Source organism: Mya arenaria, chromosome 7, assembly GCF_026914265.1.
Source record: "Mya arenaria isolate MELC-2E11 chromosome 7, ASM2691426v1".
Classification (NCBI taxonomy): domain Eukaryota; kingdom Metazoa; phylum Mollusca; class Bivalvia; order Myida; family Myidae; genus Mya; species Mya arenaria.
The window spans coordinates 2788342-2815585 of NC_069128.1; the positions used below are offsets into that span (position 1 = coordinate 2788342).

At 32.8% G+C, this 27244-nt stretch overlaps 1 protein-coding gene across 3 annotated transcripts in view; it reads left to right on the forward strand.

Annotated features, from left to right (window-relative positions):
- The window catches only part of LOC128240613 (dipeptidyl peptidase 4-like), a 252517-nt gene that overhangs the window by 48166 nt on the left and 177107 nt on the right, over positions 1-27244 (forward strand). The window contains exon 1 of one of the 3 annotated variants that reach the window (XM_052957307.1): positions 23018-23151. The exons of the other annotated variants lie outside the window; for them this stretch is intronic. Coding sequence (XP_052813267.1) covers positions 23077-23151 — 75 coding nt within the window. The 5' untranslated portion in view covers positions 23018-23076. Of the gene's footprint in view, positions 1-23017; positions 23152-27244 lie in introns of those variants that run through there. 3 annotated transcript variants of the gene reach the window in all.

The window sequence follows — 27244 nt, forward strand, 5'->3', positions numbered from 1 at the left end:
TGTAAAAGTCTTATATCATGTTGAAACAAGAAATTAGTTTGTCCTCATTGATAAGCTATATTGTTACATTGATTTGTTTTCCATTTTCATTTGTTTTGTAAAGTTTCTATATTTGTCACGAAGTCATTTTTAATGATCCTGAAGACCCGAAAAATAAATATCTATACTATACTGTTAAAGCAATGCAAAGTCGCAAAAATACCCAAACTACCCCTCAGACGCACCGCATGCTTTTGTTAAATGGCCTGCTGAAAACTAGTGGAACGTAACCACTTAGCAGATTTACAAAACAAAACGAAAATGTTATTTTTAGTGTCTGTCTTTGTATAAAGTATGTTAAAGTGTTGACCTAAATTGTGCGGTATAACATAAAACAAAAAAGTGTTGTACCTCCAAGTATTAAAGTCACTTTCTAGTCAGTCCAAAACATTAAACATACCTCATCCTTCGGCTTTGGTCGTTCATTTTATGTGGGCTGACTGAACGGTCACTAAATTACCAGGAGGCAGTCAGTGCTCTTTACCATTTCTTAATTAGTTTTATTGAATGAAGCATCGACTTGAACGCTGTCCATTTTTTGTCTAGGCTCCAAGCTTCTATAAGAGCATTTTACTTAACTAATGACGACGTAATGAAAGTAATTAAGGAATGCATCGACACTGCCAAAATTGGTTTCACACAATATGTTTTGTAGATACACACTATTTACAAATACCATTCCAAAAGTAGAAGCAGTAAGGTCTTAATCATGATAAGGATATGAATGTAGACCACAGGGGATTATTAAGTGTTCCATTACCAGCATGGCTTCGCAAATGTATTATCTGAATTCAATAAATGTCTGTTTCTCATGAGATGACGTGAACTTGTAAATAATAAAAACGGCGTCGCATTCCAGACATAAAACGAGAAAAAAATATGTTTTGGCCGCAATTGCTGTGGCAATTAAGAAATATTACTTCTGACAAAGCGTATTATTCTTCCATATGCATTGTACGAGAATATTGTCAATGCTTGAAATAAAATCTTTGAAATACGCATAAAATAGTCTCCTTAACGCCCTTAAAGCTAAAAACCCAAAATGTGCCTCAGTATAGAAGCGCGTTGTCTGCAATTCTAATTTGGACTTAAATCGTTCATTTTCCTCCATTGTAAGATTTCAAATGTTTTTACTGATTATTGCTTCGACAAAGTCGACAAACCAATTTCAGAAAATAACCTACTACGTAAGGAAGTTATGGTGGCAGCCATTACCAGTAAAGACCAATTACCTAAGGTTAGAATGAAATTAAGTGGTAAAGAAATAAGGTCTCAGGGTTAGCGTCAGGGTTATTCTATTTTTCTTGTTTGTGAGTTTTTGTGTTCTATGTCTTTCGCTTTTGCCCTGCGCTTTTAGACGGGGTCTATGTTAAAACTTTTGGCTACTGAGCTTGTTTCTGTAGTTTTTCATATAAATATCTCAATATACTTTTTAGAAGAGAGATCTTTCACAAAAACTAAATAAATTAAAAAAGTTCTTTGACGGTATGTTAAAATTAATCCTATAGAAACAAGAAATAAGGTCGTCGTCATGGATACTACTTTAATTATTGCATTCCTTTGTTTTCCACTTTGATATGTTGGCCAGTTTTAATCATTTCACTAAGCCACATTCAACTAATGAATACTTTGAAAGAGCGGTAAAAAGCCGCATAAATATCTAATCTACACTTGGGACGCATAAAAAAGCGGCATAAATGCACATATGCTAAAGGCTCTGTGTAAAGTGTGATAAATAGCTACACTACACGGTGGACGAAGTGAAAAGCGGCGTTAATGCCTACGCTACACTATAGGCGAAGTGTTATGCAGCAGAAATAGCTACGTTACAAGATAGACACAGTGTACAGCTGCATAAATGCCTACGCTACACGATAGACGCCGTGTAAAACTGCAAAAAACACCTTCGCTACACGGCAGGCGCAGTTTAAAGCCAAATTAACACATAACACCATTCATAGGCTCAGTGTTAATCCGTATTAATGCCTACTCTACACAATATGCACAGTGTAAAGCCGCATAAATACCTGCGCTTCACGATAGACGAAGTGCAAAGCCACATTAACGCCTAGACTACAAGGTAAACGTATTAACCCGTTTGTTATGGCCGTCTCGTCAGTTGCAGTGAAAGACGATCACATTCTAGGATTGTAAAACTAACTTAAAAACATATTTAAATGCAATACTCTGTAGACGCATAGCACCTTCGCTTTACGGTCGTCATACAGCAGTTGTAGTTAAGTATGAGTACATGTTTCGGAAACTTTCTTTTTAGTGTTGTATTATTTTATTTCACAAATTTCAACATTAGGCCAACATACATGTAAGAAAACTTGTATGAAAGTATAAAGCATATACAACTCATTACTTATCCCAAACTCAAACTCAATTTATTCGTGATATAAGGTCACCAGCCAAGAACACATTGTACAAAACGAATTAAGACATAATATATTTGAAATCTCTGACAAAATGTACACATGCAAACGTGTATGTAACGCAATATTACGTATAGAAAAGATATGCATACAACAGCTAGAAATGTTACTTAACTACTTACTAGGATTTTTATGCACAGTACTTTGGAAAGCAAAACATTTATTCTCGGTTAGCATGAAGACATTCGATTTATATAGATACGGACCATTCCTTTTATCACACGTAAAGAGGAAGTGATGTTTGATTTATAACAACAAAATTTACACAATTATCGTTTGATGTCGTATATATCTTGGGTATTATTATGGGATTCCTTACCACCACTTCAAAGAAACGAAACTCGCTTTTTCTAATGTTAAAAGCACTCGTGAATTGTTTTCTAGTTATTTCCCATTATTTCCAATCAGTCTTTTAGAGCAGTTGCTGGGCAATATATGGCAGTTTATTGGCGCTAACTCTCTTGCTCTGATCATCTGAAGCCGTACCTATTGTCTCCCGCAGCACGACATGAAACATAAGCAGAAAGGCTTTAAGGGTACAATACAGCCTATGCAGAGCTGCCAGTTCTACATGCAATAATTATATTTTTCTATTACGGTTAGCATCCATCATTATGCTGCAATTATAGTTATTGCAGTTTAGATATTTGTATCGATATTATTTCTATGTTTAATAGTTATATTGATTTAGCATAATATTACTTTTACATAAATAATAATTTTGAAAAACGCCATAACGACGCTACTATTAGGCTTTGACACATTAAAGGGAGGTAATACAACATTTTTTTATTATTATTATTATAAATATTATTAATTTGAATCTCATAATGCCTAAATCAAAAAAAGCTCTTTGGTGAAGTCTTACAAATTTCAAAAATAAATAAATATATTTTACCTGAAGCACTTATGTGTATTTCCGATGAATGGCTTACGGTGTGATATATACTCATGTTTGTTATCACCTTAAAGAGAACATAATAGCTCTTTAACGTCAATTTTAATTTAATTTGCAGAGAAAAGAAATTAACTGTTATCGAGACAATGGCACTGATATGAATAAACTGATGTACATAGTTTTCATTTCTAATTAAATAAATCGTAGTCTCACACAAAAAGGAGTTCTGACTATTAACTATAAGTGAGTTTCTCATTCTATTCTTAAACACTCTGGTGGAAATTGATGTATTTGTAGCAAAGAAGTTCAATGTTCAGGTCGTTTTGTGTTGCAAGAAAATTAAAATGAGTTTTTGAAAAACCTTATCAAAAACAAGAAACTGTTGGCAAAAAAAAGTTTGAAATTCAAAAAAAGTTTGCTTAAGTTAAATGTTTGGAAATAAACAACTTACCGAATTTTAGAAAATTGGTAATCCTGTTTTTCAACCTGAAGCTCAATGGTCGAACCTTTGCTTTCATACAAAACGAATAACAGACGAAAACAACTCGTCGTCATGGAAAATATGAATATATGACACTCCTGAAAAAAAGACGATCCAACACTGAAATCAACAAATTTTATCCCGATTTATGTGCATATGAAACGATTACGATTGCAATTTTATTTCATCAAATACATCGAACCAATATGTTGTCAATAAACATTAAGAAAGCTCAAAATAGTTTCAAATATGACTTGTGCTTGTCTTTGTGCTTGTCGTTATTGCGCACGCCCAGTCCAATTTGTCCCACAACACCACAATAAGCTGTTGTAAGACTTGTAAAACTAGACGAAATATCATTAGTAGTATTCGTTCATGGGAATTTTAAAAACCAATAAGAGAACAGGCACACGTATACCACGTATCTCCTTAATTCTCAATTAAACTAAATATATATTTAAATAAGTTTATAAAAGTTGTTTTTTGCAGCATAATTTGAGTCAAGAGACACATTCGTCCTCTCGTAGGAAATAGTTTTAAACAGTTAAATTGGTTTGATCAAAAAATGTTATTTTTCTATTCCTTAAGAAAAATATTTTTATTACAATCAGGCAAGCATTTTGTCAAAACTTATATTATTGATGTTATAAATCATTTAACAAGGCAGTTTTCTGAGCCCAAGTCTCAAAGACTTAAAATGTCTGTGATTATTGGTCCGTATAATTGGGTTTTGAACTTTGCAAGTTAAAGTCCACGTATCTCAAGGTTTAAATAAATTAGAGAAAAAAACGTGTTTATACCACTATGACCTACGTTAGTTGAATATTATTTGGCATTTAATCGAAATATTGTATGAAAATTAACGTACATATATGGGGTTTTATGTTACAAAATTATTTTAACCAATTGCTTCTTTGCTTCAAAAAGAAAATTATAACTAAACACAGCAATATAGCATATGGCATAATGAAAATTACTTGATATGCAAGTTTCGTTGTGAAATTGTGCGCGCCGAATTTGGATTAGGTTTTCGATTGTGTGGCATGTTTTTTATTGTGATAAATGCATTTTGTTTATCTAATTGGTGGTAAGAAATGTAAAGAGAAGTAATTTGGATATACACACGAACAGTAAAACCCGGACATTTACTTGTGTCATCTTTGTTCCTGTTATACCATTTTTTAAACAAAATTTAAATTTTGCTCTTCTTTATCTGATTGAGGACGAGAGGTTTCTAGTAATATGTATATATAATCACCTTTTTTTAAGTTTTTTTAGTTTTGATCAAAAGTCAAAATAGTTAAACATGACAATGCATTAAAATAATAAAGAAAAATGTTGCAATATATATTTGAATTAAACTGTTAAAACTCTATACAAAGTTTAAGCATAATGATAAGCAAATGACTGCGGTTATTATACATGAAAGTGATATATTATCATGACATAAATAAAAACTACCTTTGCAGCTAAACGTTTGGTACAGATGATTTGCATTTTATTAAATGCAAATAGTAATTTTCTATCGCTAATTTTTCTATCGCAAATATAATGAAAACTTCAGACAAACCCCGACTAGTAAAATATGCAAACATAAGCCTGCTAGTGGCACGAAATACGAGAAAATATATCTGAATATAAGGCACAAACGTACAAACACCGCGAAAAGACCACACACTCACACCTGACATGTTCTGTCTGTAACAGTTATCACAGCACAAGTGTAGTTAGGCCTTAGGTTGTGATCTATTATACCTATCATCCAACCAATATCGACATTACATGTCTAGGAGAGCATACCAAAAATTGTCTAGGTAATGAAGACAATATGTAACGTGCGTCGGTGGTATATATATTATGTGAATATCATTATCTACGGTTTATTGTCTACGTATTGTAACAAAACACGATTAATAAAATGTATCTACGTGCAAGACAGGTTGCAAAGGAGTTGAGGACGCATAGGTATATATCATGAAACATGTTAAGAAAACACGATAGATTGATTGCTTAAATCAGCGTGTGTCTCGATATTTTAATGACACATATAAAGAATGTTATTTGTTAAGATATTCTGAACAAAACTTGGCGATGTTGTTTACGTCGTTTTTTTCGCACACATTTGGGTTTCATGCGGCTTGCTTCATTACAAATTAAATTGACGTCATTTTCCTGCAACTGTATCTAGTAAAATTGTAAATGATTATAAATGGATATCATAGCAATATCAATTAGTTCAACGTTTGACCGACTTTGAGAGAATAAGTCATATTAAGTTTCATTGAAAACAAGTTCATGCTTTCTGACGATATAGCTTTGCAAGATCAGCATTCTCTTCCGAATGTTTGCTACGATACAGCTTCTTCAATCAATTCTGAATCCGTGTCATTGGCAAGTTTCACAATTGATAAAACGACGCAGTGCTAATTTATGACAAGGAAATTACTTATACAACAATCCAAAACTAAGAAACACTTCTCTATTGAATAAAAACAACCATTCTTGGGCAATTGGCTTCAACAAGTGTAATTGAGTGTAATTACTGCTAAACCCGTCGTCGAGATGGGAAATCGCGACAGTTTTGCAATAAATAATTCAGAAAAAAACCTGCTGAATTGTCACTTAAAGGAAGGTTGTTGTTTTGGTGAATTACATGGAAATGTATCATTTTTCTGGAAATAGTGCAGAATTAAATGCGAACTATTACCTATGGAATTAAAAACTTTTCGCTATCATGTGTCGGCAAACTCTACTGTTTGTAAGAATTTACGTGATATAATGCAATATTAATTTGAGTTTTTGACGACATAAACTCACGATCGTTATTTCGAATGTTACTGTTAAGTGCAAAAATTGAAATGTGATGTGGCCTTAATTTTTGAGCTACATCGTTATATTTCGGTCGATTTTTGCTATGCACTGTCTTGGCAGAACACCTTGTATCGAAAGCATGGTTGTTGGACAACAAAGAACTTTAGTGTATTATTAATAACTGAGATTATGATTGGCAATCAACACGGTAATTAATTACCTTTTCTGTAATAAAATAGTATCATAGAACCACAAACGAAACCATTGTAACAGAATAATATTGATGTTTATAACTGTGAGAGCAGAACACATATGAGACGATTTAACACGAAACGTTCACCTGTGGTAATAAGACGAGCGTAAGTAATCGGGAAGCTTTGTTTTATTAGTAGATTCGAAACTGTTACTTCTAGGCACAGGAAAAATTGTCAATTGAAAGTGCGTTGTTTTAGATGTGGATTTGGTGCGATCTTGTTATATGTAGACATCGGTTGTAAGTGAATCTCCGGAAAAAAGGTGTTTGCTTTTTGCGAATGAAAACCAGTTTGCGAAGTGACAGGAATATACGAAAATGCAAAAGAGTATGATCTTTGAGTGGAAATTGATAGTAACAAGACGATTACGTGCCTTATCTTTGTATTTATTCATAAAGCCATTGTTATGAATTGTGGAACTTCTCATAAACATGCTAGATATACTAAAGGATTAAACAAACAAATCAAATATTTCTCACCAATGCCTGACTTTGTGACATAATTATCAGAATATACGTTTGAAAGGAAGAAACTTAATTAAAGGATTAAAGGATTGATTCAATTTCAGTTGATAGTTACCTAAAGTAATTAATTTGGGCCGTTTATTACCAGAAGAGTGTAAGAACGCTTTAAAACACTCAACACAGCGCCAGAAATGACACACTGTGCATACTTGTGATACATATTCACTCGTAGAATAGTAAACAATAGCAGCTGCTTACCCTGTTTTCTTACAATGTTATTGGCGTCGCATCATAATTTCCGTAATACAAAAATGTAGGGGTTAACAACCTTAACAGTGATTTAATAGCTGCGATAGCATTTATTTCAAGGCCAAATGGAAAAGAACCGAGGTTATGATTTCGTGAGATCTAACTACAGTTCTCATAACACAGGATTGACTTAATAATTTATTTTTGTTGGACATTTGTTTAAACAATACATATATGACACTGACTAGCTGCAATGCACTATGGGAAAATTCAAAGAAACAGCAAAGTTTCACAAACGCCTTCAAAAGCATGAAGTGATTACAAAGAAAATTCCTTTTCCGGATAAAAAAAGACGTACGGAAGGCGAAATTATGCAGCGAAAACAAAGGCAGCCTATATTTGTGGAAATACGAAATAAACATACGAAGGAATTGGTTGACCTTGAGGTAATATGGAAACATTTTTAATTTTGATAAAAATTATTGTGTATGTATAGTGTATATACTTTGAAAAACAGTTTTTTGTAAATGTACATAACAAATCCCAATGATAGTTTCAGTAATAAGTCTCATTTCACAGATTTTAAATATCAATAATTATAACAAAATTACTACTTCAACATTATTCTTAAAATGTGTTGGCCATTTTTACCTTTATCAGGTTGTATGCAATACAAGAAATGACGTCATGAACAGAAAATAACCAGATAAACAGGACATTACGTCAATATCATCCTACATACACAACATAACTTCAAAATATAACAAATCCAATATAGCATGGCACATGGCATCAATAAAGAAAGAACAATACGGATTATATGCAATTTAATGCTAGATATATCATTACCTCAGGTTTTAACTATTTTATGATCAACAAGTTGAAATAATATAAACATGAACATTTACTCAAACTACATTAGTAGAATAGTTAGAGTTCATACAAAAAGGTATTGGTGTACCGCGAATACCCAGCCATTTAGTCTCCTTTGATAGGCTTTGCCAATTATATTGAATTAAGTAAGTAGACATGAAAGAACAATCGTCCACAATTATGTGGCCATAAGAGTTGAAATGTTTAGAAACATTTGTACATGTGTTCGGAAATTTTGATATCATTTTTTTTAATAAATCATTCTCCGGGATCAGTTTAAGTCTGACCACTATACTATTCCGGTTGTAATGGTTTTGTATATTTTTTGAAATATTGTTTAGCGTCTTTTGCAAATCCGGTGGACATATTTAAATCTGCATCTACAGGCAACTTGACGAAGTTCATTGTTATTTTGCAATCCGTTCCCTGTATTTCCATGGATATTTGCATTTATAATGGAATAAACAATATTACCATCATATAAAACAGTATTACCTAAATCATTGGTCAGTTTGTTGTAAAACATCCTGTCTTTGAAACTTATTTTGTAACAACATGTCATGTTTCCAGAATCATTCCGTCAAGTAACATGTATACGAGCGTCCATTATTTTCAAGTCCCTGAAGACGCACACTCAATCCATTATATTTGCAGAACAGGGACACTTGATCAAGGCCACTATGACGTCTAAATAATTAATGTCTGTTTTTTAATAGTATGTTTAGATACACCATAACGCAGCATGTGAACAAGCGTCCATTATTATATGAGGACTGACACTCAATCCATTACATTAGCAGAAGAGGGAAACTGGGTCAGAAGCCCAACGCCGTTTGAATCATTTATGTCTAAGGATGATATGCTCATATTTTATTTTTACACCCTTTCTGTTGCGCAGCCTGTACACAAACACCCATTACTCTCGATGGTGACGTTATAGGTATAGGTGTCGGCCTCTCACCCAAGAGATTGTGGGGTACCTTCACATAGCCTCTCAGATTGAACATCAGTACTAGTTAATGCACAGGAAACGGACTCGGGCGTGATTCTTTATGCCGTCAGCTTTCGCCACAATCGAGCTAAAATAAATTAGTATATATCAACCCAGACCCTAGACATAAGTGAATATGTATGTGCTCTGGCTACAGTACTAGTCAGTTGTATTGTTAATGTTACTCAACCAAATCTACAGTGACAAGCCCAGCAGGCGTGCTTGGTATTCGACAACATTCTGCTTCATTCTAAATTGTCTCATAGATGTTCATAAGACCTGCACTTTTAGTTTTTCTAAAATGGGTAAATAGTTGTACAGCATCGCGATAAAGAAGGGTTTAACGTTCTTGCCAAGAAGGGTTATACTACATTCCACTTACACTTCCAATGCGATAACTCCACCTCTTGCCTTGGTTCGCTGTGTATCTCGTTTAATATAATACGCCTTACAAAAGGCGAAATTTAGTTTCACTCATAAATGCATCTTTAAACTTTCTATTGTTTACATTATTTTGTTTAAACAATATTTATATTTTAATGAAACATTTTCATAATTTGGTTCAATCCGTTTTTATTCTGATACAACGTTTTCATTATTTAGTTCAAACTGTTAAATGCAGAAACAGTAATCTTCATGTTTTTTAATATATTCATTCATATAAAACATTGTTTATGTGTTTTCAATAATACATTTCTGTGAATATTTTAAACTCTATCTTAATTTCAATAAAACATTTTTAAGATATATGTATTTTGTTTTCAAACTCTGAAGCGATATTGGATAACAAACATGGGTAAGATTAAAATATAAAGTTTCAAACTTGCACCAAAAATATATAAAATCACTGGGGATTTGTTATGAATATGATATAGATTATAATGACATTTTGCGTAAAAAACTAAATAAGATAATATCGTGTTTAAAAGTATGGAAGTCAAGAGAGCTAACTTTACAAGGGACTATACTTCTCGTCAAAACATATATCTTCTCAGCCATAAACTTTGAAGTAGAAATAAGAGGTATTTCACAAAAAAATTCGAACCACTTAGAACAAATAATGAATAATTTCGTTTGGAATGGTAAGCTAGCCAGAGATACTCTGAAGAGGGGAAAATTCATGGAGGAGTAAATTTATGTAGCATTACAATTGAATATAAATAAGCACTACAAATAAAATGATATATTAAATTATTCACTTAAAGAATGAAGTACAATGGAATGGAACAACAAAGGGAAGTATTGTCTTGAACTATTAGATAAAAACTTCAATACAAATATTTTCATATGTAAATGCTCAGAAATAGAAAAAAATGTTGATAAAAAATTAAATACCAAAATATTACTTGGAATCTTGGGATATTTTTTTACAGACTTTTACAGCTACTACTGATGAAGTCCTTAACACTCCATCATTTGGGAATCACATAATGAAATTTAAAAGCAAGCCACTTTTTATTGCAAATGTTAGTAAAAGCGGGATTAAAAGAATTAAAGATGTAAGGGATTTAACAAAAAGTGATTATGTATCTACTGAAAATTTATTTGGTAAATTAAAAAGCAAACAAAATTGGATAGCAGAATGTACAATGATAAACAAGAGCATTCCAAAGACAGTTATCGACACACTAAAATGGAGGTGTGGAATCAACACAGAATGTTTACCTAAAATTGATATGGATACTCCCAAAATACTAAACAAAATAAATAAGGACATTAAAAATAGTAAACTTAGATTTAATCTATTATTAAACAATTTAACCTTCAACGGCAAAGTAAGGAAATCCCAAGCGAAATAAAATTGGAAGCGAGTTTAAACAATGCAAATTGAAATTGGAAAAAAAACCATTGGAACCATATTTATAGCATAAATGCATATTTAGGTGCTCGGCAATTTTAATGGAAGTTCTCATTAAACATAATCTTCACAGAGCATCGCCTTGCCCTTATGAAAGTATCAAGATATGGGTTATGTAATATATGTCTCAAGAAAAGAGCGAGACATTATTTAATCTCTTTTGTAATTGTTCAGCTGTTAAACTAATTTGGGACTAAATTAACAACTTAGTGTATCAGATACTCAAATATAACAATGAAAAAAGTATTTAATTGAACTATGACTGTATTGTTCTAGTACAATTATCTTTGAAACAAAATGGCTAATATGGAAACAGAGAAATGAATGTTAATTTAATGGGGCAACAGGATTATCAGATGTATCCGTGTTTAAAAAATAGGTGGCATATTTAAATATTGTACACGCATAACAAGTGTCAATACTCCATGAAGTCAATTTGATAATTTCACCATTGCTTTTGTTTTTGAGAACTAAAACAATGCGAAAAGAATCAAGATAAACATCCCTGAAAGAGAGAAAAAATTAATTAAAATCAAATTAAATACTTACAATAATGCATAGCCACAAAATCTGATCTTTGCTAACATATTTATGATACTCTGTAAGTTTTTTTATTATAGCTTCAAAAAATTTGAATGTCCTAATGATACAATGTACATTCCCTATGACAATAGTAAGCTGTTCAATGTTGATACATTTCGTAGTACAATTAAAGTCATTACTCACAAAGATATTCAGTAGATATTAATGGATGGAGTAGATCCAAGTATCCTTCCTGCGTATTCCATTTAAATATTTGCATGACAAATGGTAAATTTTACGGAAGTAGAAATGTTCAAGATAAGGGAAGTAACCCGTGAATATGGCTACACTACACCATATTTATTGTACCATTGCATTGATGTATTGCTGATGCAATATATATGTATATTTTATATATTTCTTTGACACACTTCCTGTGTTGATACACTGATTGGTTATATTTGTCATGTATAATTGTAAGTGTTGCCGGGTGGTGCCCCGATTCCTGTTAGCACATATGTTTCGGGGAAAATTAAAGGGACTTCATTAAAGTCTCAAAACGAAAAACTTTGATAATTACCGATTAACTTGTATACTTAAGTTACACTCCCATTGTTTTATTTTACTGTTTCCTTAACTTAGAATTGTTACAATTCGTATTTATACAACATTATTTTGATGACCATTTACTATGAATTAAAACATGTATGTTTAACAGGCTGATGCCACAAAATATTTGTTTTTAATTTTAAATGCATTATCATGTTAAACTTAATTAGACTTAAATGATAAAAGCAAAAGCATATGATTTAGGTACAGTTAAAAAACTAAATTAGCCCTCAATTGCGCCAACATATCGATACTACCTAATTCAGATGCTGTTTTTGATTTGATAATTTAAGTTCAAAGAGTTAAACAACATAATGCATTAAAATTAATAAAAACATAATTTTGGCATCAACCTCTTTTGTGGGCATTTAATGCCATAATAAGCATCGGCGTATTCTTATGTTTATTATAAATAAACTCTTTAACCTTTATACAAAGTTTTAGGATAAAAACATGACTGTGTTAGCTATACTTAAAAATCAAAGAGACAAGTGATATATAATCACGACATTAATAGAAGGTAGTTTTGCAGCTTAAAATATTACATCATATATACATTCATTTCAAAATGTTAATAGTAATTTTACATCGCTTATATATATACTCCTCAAAATGATTTTAGGACCACACAATTAGAGGGCGATAATTTCATCAATTTAATTATTACAAACAAAACAATTTATTATATGAACTACATGATAGCTGTAGTAAACAATTGTAAAATAACTTTATAGCGAATAACAATGGTAAACACATGTGAGATCAAAAGGTGTGGTCACTACTGAAATTTGAACGTTTGCATATCGGTGGGTGGGGCATGCAATTTTACAAACAGCAATGTCACATGTTGAAAGTCACACACCAAGTAAAGTTAATATCACGTGTGACCACCTCTAGCGTCAATCACAGCCCTACACCTAGAATTGAGGCTGCAAATCAGTTTCCTGATTGCAGGACGAGGAATTCTTGCCAACTCCTCAATGAGCGCTTGTGCTAGGTCCTCCCGGATCTGGGGTTGAGCTGGCCGGGCACTGATCTGTCGTTGAAGTATGTCCCATACATGCTCCATTGGATTAAAATCAGGAGAGCGGGCAGGCCAGTCCATACGCTCTATTCCTTCACTCTCACACCTGACATGTTCTGTCTGTAACAGTTATCACAGCACAAGTGTAGTTAGGCCTTAGGTTGTGATCAAACAATGTCTAGGTAATGAAGACAATATGTAACTTGCGTCGTATTGTTACAAAACATGATTAATAAAATGCATCTACGTACAAGACAGGTTGTGAAGGAGTTTTGTACGCATAGGTATATGACTTGAAGCTTGTTTAGATAACAAAATAGATTGATTGCTTAAATCAGCGTGTGCCTAAATAGTTTAATGACATTTTATAAAGAATGTTATTTGTTATGATATTCTATAACTTTATGTTTTGTTATAATACGTTATTATTTCCGTACAACTTGGGATTGTATGCGGCATACTTCATCAAAAATAATTCCTGCAATAATATCTATTAAAACTGTTTATAATAAAAATGTATACCTTAAAAATGACAATTATTTCGATGTAGGACCAATTTTTAGGACAAAAGTCGAATAAAGTGTATATAGAATATAAGTTGCTTTCAGAAAATATAACTTTGCAAGATCGGCATTCTCTTCAAAATGTTTGCTACGATACAGTTTCTTCAATCAATTCTGCATTTATTGTTCGCTAAGATCCGTGTCATTGGCAAGTTTTAAAATTGATAAAACGACGCAGTGCTCATTTATGACAAGGAAATTATTTGTACAACAATCCCAAACCAGGAAACACTTCTCTATTGAATAAAAGCACCCATTCTTTGGCAATTGGCTTCAACATTACTCAAAGAGTCCTACTTTATTCGACTGTTCACATATATTACACGGTGAAAGGTATTTCCTTTGGTGCACGGAGTATTGTCCAGAAGCAGTTAATTGAGTGTAATTACTGCTAAACCCGTCGTCGAGATGGGAAATCGCGACAGTTTTGCAATAAATAATTCAGAAAAAAACTGCTGACTTGTCACTTTAAGAAGGGGTTGTTATTTTAGTGAATTATAACATGGAAATGTATCATTTTTCTCGAAATAGTGCCGAATTAAATGCAAACTTTTTTTCCTTTGGAATAAGAACCTTTCGCTATCATATGTCAGCATAATCTACTATTTGTAAGCATTTACGTGATATAATGCAATATTAATTTGAGATTTTGACAACATAGACTCTGAACGACAGTCATTTTGAATGTAACTGTTAAGTGCAAAAATTGAAATCTGTTGTGGCCCTAATTTCAGAGCTACAGCGTTATATTTGTGTCGATTGTTGTTATACGCTTACTTGGCAGAACACCTCGGATAGCACGCATGGTTGTTGCACAACTGTTTACAAAGAACTTTAGTGTATAATTAATTACTAAGATTATTATTGGCAATCAACACCGTTATTAATTACCTTTCCTGTAATAAAATCATATGATAGAACCACAAACGAAACCTTTGTAACAGAATAATTTTGGTGTTTATATCTGTGAGAGCAGAACACATATGAGACGATTAAACACGAAACGTTCACCTGTGGTAATAAGACGAGCGTAAGTAATCGGGAAGCTTTGTTTTATTAGTAGATTCGAAAATGGTTACTTCTAGGTACAGGACAAATTGTAAATTGAGACTGTTTGCTGGTAGTTTTAGATGTGGATTTGGTGTTATATGTTGACATCGGCTGTAAGTGAATCTCTAGGAAAAAGGTGTTTGCTCTTTGCGGATGAAAATCAATTTGTGAAGTGACAAGAATATGCAAAAATGCAAAAGTGTCAGATCTTTGAAAAGAAAGTGATTGTAACCAGACGAGGACGGGACTTACTTTTGTGTTTATACATGAAGCCATTCTTATGATTTGTAGAACTGTACATAAGCATGTTAGGTATACCTAAGGATTAAACAAACAAATTGAATATTGAACATCAATGCATGCTTTTGTGACATAAATAATAAGATTAAAGCTAGCAGTGTTTTAAGGCAGAAGCTTAATTAAAGGAATGCTTCTATTCTTCGGTGTACAGTTACCTTTGGTAATTACGTTTTATCAGTAGAGCGTTAGAACATAAAGATCTCAACACAGCGCGAGAAGTGACACACTATGCATACTCACTCGTATAATAGTAAACAAAAGCAGCTGCTTACCCTGTTTTCTTACAATGTTATTGGCGTCGCATCATAATTTCCGTAATACAAAAATGTAGGGGCTAACAAGCTCAACAGTGATTTAATAGCTGCGAAAGCATTCATTTCCTGTCAAATGGAAAAGAACCGAGATTATGATTTTGTGAGATCTTAATACAGTGCTCATAACAAAGGATTGACTTAATAATTTATTTTTGTTGGACATTTGTTTAAACAATACATATTAAACAAAACACCAACTAGCTGCAATGCACTATGGGAAAATTCAAAGAAACAGCAAAGTTCCACAAACGCCTTCAAAAGCATGAAGTGATTACAAAGAAAATTCCTTTTCCGGATAAAAAAAGACGTACGGAAGGCGGAATTATGCAACGAAAACAAAGGCAGCCTACTTTTGTGGAAATACGAAATAAACATACGAAGGAATTGGTTGACCTTGAGGTAATGTTGAAACAATTTTAATATTGATAAAAATTATAGTGTATGTACTTTGAAAAACAGTTTTTTTTGTAAATGTGCATAACAAGTCCCGATTATTGTTTCAGGAATACGTCTTATTACACAAGATTTAAATATCAATAATTATAACAGAATTACTACTTACTACTAATTATGTCAATATCACATGACTTACACAGCATAAATTTAAAGTATAAAAAATATGTAATAGCACAACATATGCAACCAATAAAGAAAAAATATTAAGGGTTATAAAAAGTATGCAATTTAATAGTATTCATACCATTACCTCCAGCATTAACTATTTTACACTCAAACAAGTTGAATAAAGGTATACATATATTTTCTCAAACTACATTAGAAGAACAGTTAGAGTTCATACAAAATTGGTGAACCACGAATACACAACCATTAAGTCTCCTTTGATAGGCTTTGCCAATTATATTTAATTTTGTTACTATACATGAAAGAACAATCGTCAACTCTCTGGCCAGAAGAGTTGAACTATTCAGAAACATTTGTACATGTATCCGAAAATTTTTAATATATTTTGAATAAATCCATTCTCTGGGATCATTTATGCTGAGTCAGACCACTATACTATTCGGGTTGTACTGGTTTTGTATCATGTTTGACATATTGTTTAACGTATCTTGCAAATCCTGTGGACATATTTAAATCTGCCTCTAGAGACAATTTGACAAAGTTCTTTGTCATTTTGCAAACCGTCCTCTGCAGTACTTTGTATATTTCCATTATAATATAATCAACAATATTACCATCATATCAAACCGTAATACATAAATCATTGCTCAGTGTGTTGTAAAATATTCCTTCATTGAAACTAATTTTGTAATAACATGTAATGTTAACAGAACCATTCAGTCTAGTAACATGTATACAAGAGTCCATTTTTTTCAAGTCCCTGAAGACGGACACTCAATCCATTATATTTGCAGAGCAGGGACACTTGATTAGGAGCACGATGATTTCAAAATAATTAACTTTTGGTATTTTTGAATAATATGTTTGGAAAGACCAATTCCATATCGTAGCATGTAAACAAACTTCCATTTTAATGAAGACTGGCACTCAATTCATTACATTAGCTGAAGAAGAAACTGGGTCAGAAGCACAACGACTTTTGAATCATTAATATCTAAAGTTGATATGTTCATGTTTAAAACACCCTTCCCTTAACGCAGCATGTACAGGAGCGTCCATCATTTTCGATAGTGTCTTACATTAGTGTCATTGCAGTTACAGGACTGAGATATTGGTTCGTAAGGTCACATCATATTAATGATACGGTCGAAGGATTTGCTGCACCTAATTTTCTTAAATTGCATAAACAAATAACCGCCCGTTTCTTTGTTTCAACAAATAGGTCGAAACAATAACAGTCCGAGTAATAGGCATGTCTAACATACTGAAATGCCTAAAAAATATTTCCATGTGTGTCATTGTTGCATCAAATCACAACAAAACAATTGTAATTTCCAAGACGACAGGGAATTCATTCAACCTTTTATTTTGAAATGCATGGAAACATGTACGTTTGTTTAAAAGGGCAATGAGAGCATTGTGTATATGTATAATCCGTCTGCTCGCTCCAATTTATTTCTTTCAACGGCCATATGTATTAAAATACTATGAATTTAAATATGCTTAGGCTCAGGTAAACATTATATGGTGAGAGGCGGACACCAAAACCACTAGACCACTCACACCTAAGTTATTTTAAAGGTATAACTTAAATGATAGAAAGAACACACACTCCAAGTAATTGGTTATAAAGTCCGTGGGTCAATAAAACAAACAGTTCAGACACTGGATCAAGTTGCTATTTGTGTTTCAATGCCGATCCTCTGGCGAGCCATTTAAATTTCTATGGTATGACATGATCGGTTATAAAATTTATCAAACCGGGAAACGGGTGCTACAATTTTATAACTACCGCGTTATATAGTCAACATTTGTTTTTTTTCAGTTCTGTATCAATTTATACATGACATTTCCACTACCTCTTAAAACATTTCAAAATTGACCATTGAGTGTATGAGTCTACTTAATATAAATATGTGTCAATAGTTTGTTTCAATGATACAAACGCAATTGCTTTATGAATATAACAACCATGAACGACGATATCATGCAAATATTTCATTCTCTTGTTAAAAGATACAAAAACACATGGTCGGCAACCTCGGTACTCAATTCATTTGCAGAGAACAGAAATTAACTGGTATAAAATGACATGGTATGAATAAACAGCTGAACATAGTTTTAATTTAGTTAAATAAATCGTAGTCTCACACACAAGGAGATCTGACTATGAATTATAAGAGAATTTCTCATTCTATATGTAAACGCTCTGGTGAAAATTGATGTATTTGTAGCAAAGCAGTTCAATGTTCAGGTCGTTTTGTGTTGCAAGAAAATTAAGATTTTGAAAACCCTTATCAAAAACAAGAAATTGTTGGCAAAAAAGTATGAAATTTTGAAAAGTTGCATAAGTTTAAATAACGATATGTTCGGCAAAAAACAACTAAATGTTCTTTAGAAAAATGGTAATCCTGTTTTTCAACCTGATGCTAAATGGTCAAACCTTTGCTTTCATACAAAACGAATTACAGACGAAAACAACTCGTTGTCATGGAAAATATGAATATATGACACTCCTGAAAAAAAGACGATCCAACACTGAAATCAACAAATTTTATCCCGATTCGCTCATATGTGCATATGTCACGAGTAAGATTGCAATTTCATTTCATCAAATACATCGAACCAATATGTTGTCAATTAACATTTAGAAAGCTCAAAATAGTTTCACATATGTCTTTGTGCTTGCCTTTATTGTGCACGCTTCAGTTCAATTTGTCCCAAAACACCACAATAAGCTGTTGTTAGTCTTGTATAACCAGACGAAATATCATAAGAAATGTAAAAACCAATATGAATACAGACACAGCTGCTTTAGCCCTATTGTAGTGCCTTTTATGAACAAATTAGAATAAAATGGTCGAAACACCATATCGTCGACATCGTAAAACAGATATTTTCTGCTGGAATTATTCCAGAAAATTATTATATTCGCAAATGGTATATGTCAAAGTACACTTTTTATTACCATATGGTGATACAATATGCATTGAATACGCCATGCACCTTATGAGACTTGTACTAGCTATACATTCTTTGGGCAGACCAAATATGGGCAAAACCCTTTACAACACATTTGAAGCCTGTATAATGAGTTGGTAACGGTGGAGATGCTCACATATCTTTACATCAAATGACGACTCTGATGTGATTGGTACAATGTTTGTTACCCGAGTGATGTAACATATTAGTGAAGGTCATTTCCTGTGAAGTATATTGAAAACGTTAGGATGTGTCTCCTCAATTTTCAATCCAAATAAATAGATGTTTATATTAATTGATTAATATTTGTTGTTATTTATTTAAGCAGCATAATTTGAGTCAAGAGACACATTCGCCCTCTCGCAGGAAATAGTTAAGTTGGTTTGGTCAAAGGTTATCAATTGTCCCAAAAGGTACACAATTGAGTTAATCTTAAGGTGCGCAAGGATCTCTGGGCCAATTTTCACTGAGGCCTACAGTCTTTGTCTGAAAAACAAAATTGTTAGTTGCTATTCCTTGAGAAAATATGGTCAAAACTCTTGTACCTGCTACAAATATTTTTTCTACAATCAGGCAAACATTTATTTATCTAGACTACTTATATTATGGATATTGTAGAACATCTTACAAATCAGTTTTCTGTCCCCGAGTCTCAAAGGCTCAAAACGGCAGTGTTTATTGGTCAGGATAATTGGGTTTTGAACCTTGCATTTTCTATGGTAAAGTATCTTTAAATTTTATATTAATATGAGAAAAACATAATGTGCTTACACAACTATGACCTACTTCAGTTGAATAGAACAAATCTATTTTAACCAATTACTTTTTTGTTAAAATATGAAAGTCATAAGTAAATAAAGCAATATAGAATATGGCATAATGAAAGTCACGTAATATGCGAATTTCGTAGTGACGTTGTGCGCGCTGAATAAAGACTATTCTTTCGGTTGTGTGGCATGTTTGTTATTGCGATAAATGCATTGTTTATCTTATTGGTGGTAAGAAATGTCAAAAAGGCTCAGAGAAGTCATTTGAATATACATACAAATAGTTATACCCAGACATTAGCTTGTGTCATCTTTGCTCCAGTAATACCATTTTTAAAAACAAAATTACATTTTTGCTTTTCTATAATTATCTTATTGAGGACGAGAGTTTTCTAGTGATATGGATAAATAATGACCTTTTAAATGTTTTCCTTCAATAAATATGTACGTTGACAATTAACATAAACTCTGTAAGTGGCACGAAATATGAGAAAAAAATATGTGAATATGAGACACAAACGTACAAACACCGGGACAAGACCACACACTCACACCTGACATGTTCTGTCTGTAACAGTTATCACAGCACAAGTGTCGTTAGGCCTTAGGTTGTGATCAATTATACCTAGCTTCCAACCAATATCGACATAACATGTATAGAAGAGCATACCAAAATTTGTCTAGGTAATGAAGACAATATGTAACGTGCTTCGGTGGTATATATCTTTTATGTGGATATCATTATCTACGATTTTTGTATACGTATTGTAACAAAACACGATTAATAAAATGTATCTACGTGCAAGACAGGTTGCGAAGGAGTTTTGTACGCATAGGTATACTACACGAACCATGTTTAGAAAACACGATAGATAAGCGTGTGTCTCGATATTTTAATCACATTCATAAAGAATGTTATTTGTTAAGATATTCTGAACAAAACTTGAGGACGTCGTTTACGTCGTTTTTTTCCGTACACATTCGGGTTTCATGCGCCTTGATTCATCACAAATTAAATTTACCTCATTTTCTTGCGATAATATATATTAGTACTGTATATAAATGGATACAATAGCAATATCAATTAAAAATAAGTGCATGCTTTCTGGCGATATAGCTTTGCAAGATCGGCATTCTCTTCCGAATGTTTGCTACGATACAGCTTCTTCAATCAATTTTGCATTTATTGTCCGCTAACATCCGTGTCATTTGCAAGTTTCACAATTGATAAAAGGACGCAGTGCTCATTAATGACAAGGAAATTATTTATACACCAATCCAAAACCAAAAAATACTTCTCTAATTGAATAAAAACAACCATTCTTTGGCAATTGGCTTCAACATTACTCAAAGAGTCCTACTTCATTCGACTGTTCACGTTTATTACCCTATGAAAGGTATTTTCTTTGGTGGAGTATTGTCCAGAAGCAGTTAATTGAGTGTAATTACTGCTAAACCCGTCGTCATGATGGGAAATCGCGACAGTTTTGCAATAAATAATTCAGAAAAAAACTGCTTGCTTGTCACTTAAAGGAGGGTTGTTGTTTTGGTGAATTATTACATGGAAATATATCATTTTTCTGGAAATAGTGCAGAATTAAATGCAAACTATTACCTTTGGAATTAAAAACCTTCGCTATCATATGTCGGCATAATCTACTATTTGTAAGCATTTACGTGATATAATGCAATATTATTTTGAATTTTTGACGACATAGACTCTGAACGATAGTTATTTCAAATGTTACTGTTAAGTGCAAAAATTGAAATGTGTTGCGGCCTATATTACAGAGCTACATCATTATATTTCGGTCGATTTTTGCTATACACTTTCTGAGCAAAACAACTCGGATCGACAGCATTGTTGTTGGGCAACTCTTAACAAACAACTTAGTGAATTATTAATAACTAAGGTTATGATTTGCAATCAACACCGTGATTAATTACCTTTTCTGTAATAAAATAATATGATAGAACCACAAACGAAACCTTTGAAACATAATAATATAGGTGTTTATAACTGTGAGAGCAGAACACATATGAGACGATTTAACACGAAACGTTCACCTGTGGTAATAAGACGAGCGTAAGTAATCGGGAAGCTTTGTTTTATTAGTAGATTCGAAAATGATAACTTCTACGCAAAGGAAAAGTATCAATTGAAAGTGTCTGGTGGTAGTTCTAGATGTGGATTTGGTGCGAACTTGTTATATGAAGACATTGGCTGTAAGTGAATCTCTCGTAAAAAGGTGTTTGCTCTTTGTGAATGAAAATCAGTTTGCAAAGTGACAGAAATATACGAAACTGTAAAAGTGTCAGATCTTTGAGTGGAAAGTGATTGTAACAAGACGAATACTTGCCTAACATTTGTGTTTATACATCAAGCCATTGTTATGATTTGTCGAACTTTACATAAACATGTTAGGCATACTAAAGGATTAAATATGCAAATTGAATATTGTGCTTCAATGCCTGCTTTTGTGACATAAAAAACAAAATTAAAGCTAGAAGTGTTTTAAGGCAGAAACTTAATTGAAGGGATATTTCAATTTTTCGTTTACTGTTACCATTGGTAATTACGTTTTGCCAGATGAGTGTAAGAACATTTTAAAGATATTCACTCGTAGAATAGTAAACAATAGCAGCTGCTTACCCTGTTTTCATACAATGTTATTGGCGTCACATCATAATTTCCGTAATACAAAAATGTAGGGGGTAAGAACCTCAACAGTGATTTAATAGCGGCGTAAGCATTCATTTCCTGTTAAATGGAAAAGAACTGAGATTATGATTTTGTGAGATCTTAATACAGTGCTCATAACACAGGATTGACTTAATAATTTATTTTTGTTGGACATTTGTTCATACAATACATATAATACATCACACATGCACTATGGGAAAATTCAAAGAAACAGCAAAGTTCCACAAACGCCTTCAAAAGCATGAAGTGATTACAAAGAAAATTCCTTTTCCGGATAAAAAAAGACGTACGGAAGGCGGAATTATGCAACGAAAACAAAGGCAGCCTACCTTTGTGGAAATACGAAATAAACATACGAAGGAATTGGTTGACCTTGAGGTAATGTTGAAACAATTATAATCTTGATATAATGTATGCATTTTGAAACAGTTTCTTGTAAATGTGTGGATAGCAGGTCCCGTTAGTTTCAGGAATACGTCTTTAATTCTCAGAATTTACATATCAATAATTATAACAGAATTAGTACTTAAACATTATTCTTTAAATGTTTTAGCCATTTTAACCTTTATCAGGTTGTATGCAATACAGGAAATGACCTTATGAACAGGAAATAACCTGATGAACAGGAAATTAGGTCAATATCACTTGACATACACAACATAAATTCAAAGTATTACTAATCAATTATAGCGCAATATATGGCATCAATAAAGAAAGAATAGTTCTGATAATATGCAAGTTAATGCTAGATATCATTAGTTACGGGGTTAGTAGGTGACCCAATATGGGATATACGGGGCAAAGGAAACCATATTCGCTCTCACCCGAATATGGTCACCTGCGCCTCGTATATCCCATCTCGGGTCACCTACTAACCTCGTAACGTATATATCACGTCGACAACCTGTTTACATGTTTAAGTGTTTCATTTAGTCATGGGAATCGAAAAATTGACGCCATTTTGGAAGGATATAAATTTGGTGAACCAACATGGAAAAATATGGGGTCACCACTTGACCAGTCCTGGACCAATGGCGTTGCGTCATTTATGTTGGAGGCGTGATATATCAATATATCAAGTATAAACAATGCAACTATCAAACAAGTTGAAATAACATATATATGATAGTGTACTTAAACTACATAAGTTAAATATTTAGAATTCTTACAATAAGAAATTGGTGTTCAACGGAAACGCATAAATGCCTTTGATGTGTTTTGCCAAATGTATTGAATTGTGTTAGTATACATGAAAGAACAATCATCAACTCTGTGACAAGAAGAGTTGAAATGTTCAAAAACATGTGTATCCGGAAATTTTGATATCAACTTTTTAAATAAAGCCATTCTCTGTGATCATTTTTGCTGAGTCTGACCGCAATACTATTCCGGTTGTATTGGTTTTGTATCATGTATGAACCATTTAGCGTGTTTTGCAAATCCTGTGGACATATTTTAATCTGCCTCTACAGGCAACTTGTCAAAGTTCATTGTCATTTTGCAAACCGTCCCTTGTAGTACTTTGGATATTTGCATTTATAAACAATAATACCATCATATAAAACAGTAGTACCTAAATAATTGGTCAGTTTGCAAAATCTCTGAGCCTAATTTTGTACTTACATATCACGATTCTAGAACCATTCCGTAAAGCAATAGGTATACAGGCGTCCATTATTTTCAAGTCCCTGAAGATGGGCACTCATTTCATTATATTTGCCGAACAGGAACACTTGATCAGGGCCACTATGTCACCAGAATGATTAATGTCTGGGATTTTTGAATAACATCTTTGGAAACACCCATTCCATAACGCAGCATGTTTACAAGCGTCCATAATTATGAAGACTTGCGCTCAATTAATTACATTAGCAGAAAAGGGAAACTGGGTCATAAGCCCAACGTCATTTGAATCATTAATGTCTAAGGATGATATAATCATGTTTTAAAACAGCCTTTCTGAAGCGCACCATGTACACAATCACCCATTACTGTCGATGGTGACTAAAACTATTATCATTACAGCTACCGGATATTCGATCTCTTAACTTACTGGGATTTATATGGTAGACAACCCTAGTAAATTCCTTATTGGAAAATGCGTATAAACTGTGAAACATGTGTCGTAAGCGATGTGATGCATCAGTAAGTAAGATTCAATGCGCTGTTCACCACGATGTCAATTGTTTGTAAGTTTATAATAACTTCTCTATTTTTACAGTTGTATTCTCTGGTGTCTAGTTCTTTTAAGGCCACGTCTTATTGATGATACGTTCGTCGTCTTTACTGCACCTAATTTTCTAAAATTGAGAAAATAAATAACCGACCGCTTTTTTGATTCACCATCAATATCTCAACATACTTAAATGCCTGAAAAACGAAAATCATTTTCATGCGTGTCAATGATGCATCGATTAACGCTAATATAGTTTTGTATAAATAAGCTATGCAGTTTGAAATTACACTAAGACGGGAAATTCTTTCAAAATTTTATTTTGAAAAATATAGGGAAAAGTACGTCTGTTTCAAATCGTGAGCATCGTATATATGTTCTTAATACACTTGCTCGATGTTAAAAAATCGGTCAACGGCTATACAACAGCATATTAAAATATAATGGATTTAAATATGCTTAGGGTCAGTTACTCATTCTTGCGTGAGAGGCGAACACCTAAACAACTAGAATACCCTCAACCGTATGTAATATTTGGTGATAAAACTTCGTAGGTCGATCAAAACCTAATACAGAAACTGGGTAAAGTTGCTATTTGTAGTTCAATGCCGATTTTCTGGCAAGCCATATAACTTTCTATGGTATGACAAGCTCAGGTATTTCATTTGCGACATGAAATGAAAATTGGAAAACATTTCCTTGTATAAATGTTTGTGGCACGGACTCTCTTTGTTGGAACTTTTATCTGGATTAAGCCTGAGGTTGCAACAAAATAAAGTTTATTCAGAGCATAGCCAAGTCATAATTTGATTCTTTTCATTAGTTGGCAAAGTATTTTTTATCTACGCCAATTTTATTGATCTCATTAACACACATACTAATATTGATTTAACTTTTACTCATAATATCAAATTTATCATTTGAACTGAATGCTTAAATCAATATTGGTATCCTCAAAATGATAATATGATAGTTCTATATTTTCAAAGAAAACGATTAATCAATATAATTCAGTAACTGCTCTCAACTATTATACATTTTTGCCAAAGAGAGGAATACCTAACGACTCACTCCGGTAAAAAACTTCAAAAACAGATCAAACAGGGAAACGGATGCTCCAATTTTATTAATGCCGCGTTATATAGTCAATATTTAAATGTTTCAGTTCTGTATCAATTTATACTACCTCTTACAAGATTTCAAAATTGATCATTGAGTGTATGCAAAAAGTACTAAATATAAATATGTGTCAACAGTTTGTTTCAATGATTCAACGCCATTGCTTCATGAATATAAAAACCTATATACCACGTTATCATGGAAACTACTGAGACACGCCCAGCAGTGAAAAATCTCCGTCTCTTCTTAGTGTTTGCCATACTTTGTCAGCTGATCAGTGGCGCTAGATTTTTAAAATGTTTCGTTTCTTATTTGTGAAGAATCGTTACTTTTTACTAAAGACAACTCTTCAAGATTAAGTAAATTGATATAGCTGCGCATGCGCATATAGCCAAGCCTACTTTTACATATGCAAAGGCGCACTTTAAGTGTCAACGCTGGTTTAAATGACACACACTATCTTGCATTTATTGAAAGGTCTTTTTGACAGGCACACGGCTTAATTTTAAAGGTGATGCAATTTGGGAGGGGCTAACACTAAGTTGGTTAGAATTAATTAAGATTTTTTTTCGTGAATTAAAAACCACGGTCGCTGCGCTCCGCTTCCTTAGGTTACTTATTCACGAAGAAATTACTTAATAATATCTAACCTATACTTAAAAGACACAGAATAAACAATGGTCGGCAACCTCGGTACTTAATTCCGTTAACCTTTATAAGTACCGTAGAACAGTTGATTGACAAACTATTTTTTAAAGCATATGCATGAAGTAAGGGATATTTTTCAAATGAATACGCATGTTAAAATTAATGTGTTTAATAAACCTGAAGTCTCGTTAGCCTGTATGGTCGTAGGGTCTTGACTGCTGTTTAAAATTATTTTACAAAAAAGGCTTCACCAGAATATGGATCTGGTACCTTACGGAACCAATAAAAGTGCATCATTATTTATTCATGATTTCAAGAATAGCGAAGTTGTGTATCGGGGTGTCTGACAATGCCGAATATATCGCCTAACAAGTACAGGCAAAAACAGACATACAACGTTACAAAAGTACAGACACAATTTATTGAAATTGAAATAATTTATTGAGAGTCCCTTTTGAACATCGTTTTTAGTATCAAAAGTGCAATACCGACAATGCTTGTTCTGCGTCATTGCCTTTTTTAACAGGAAAG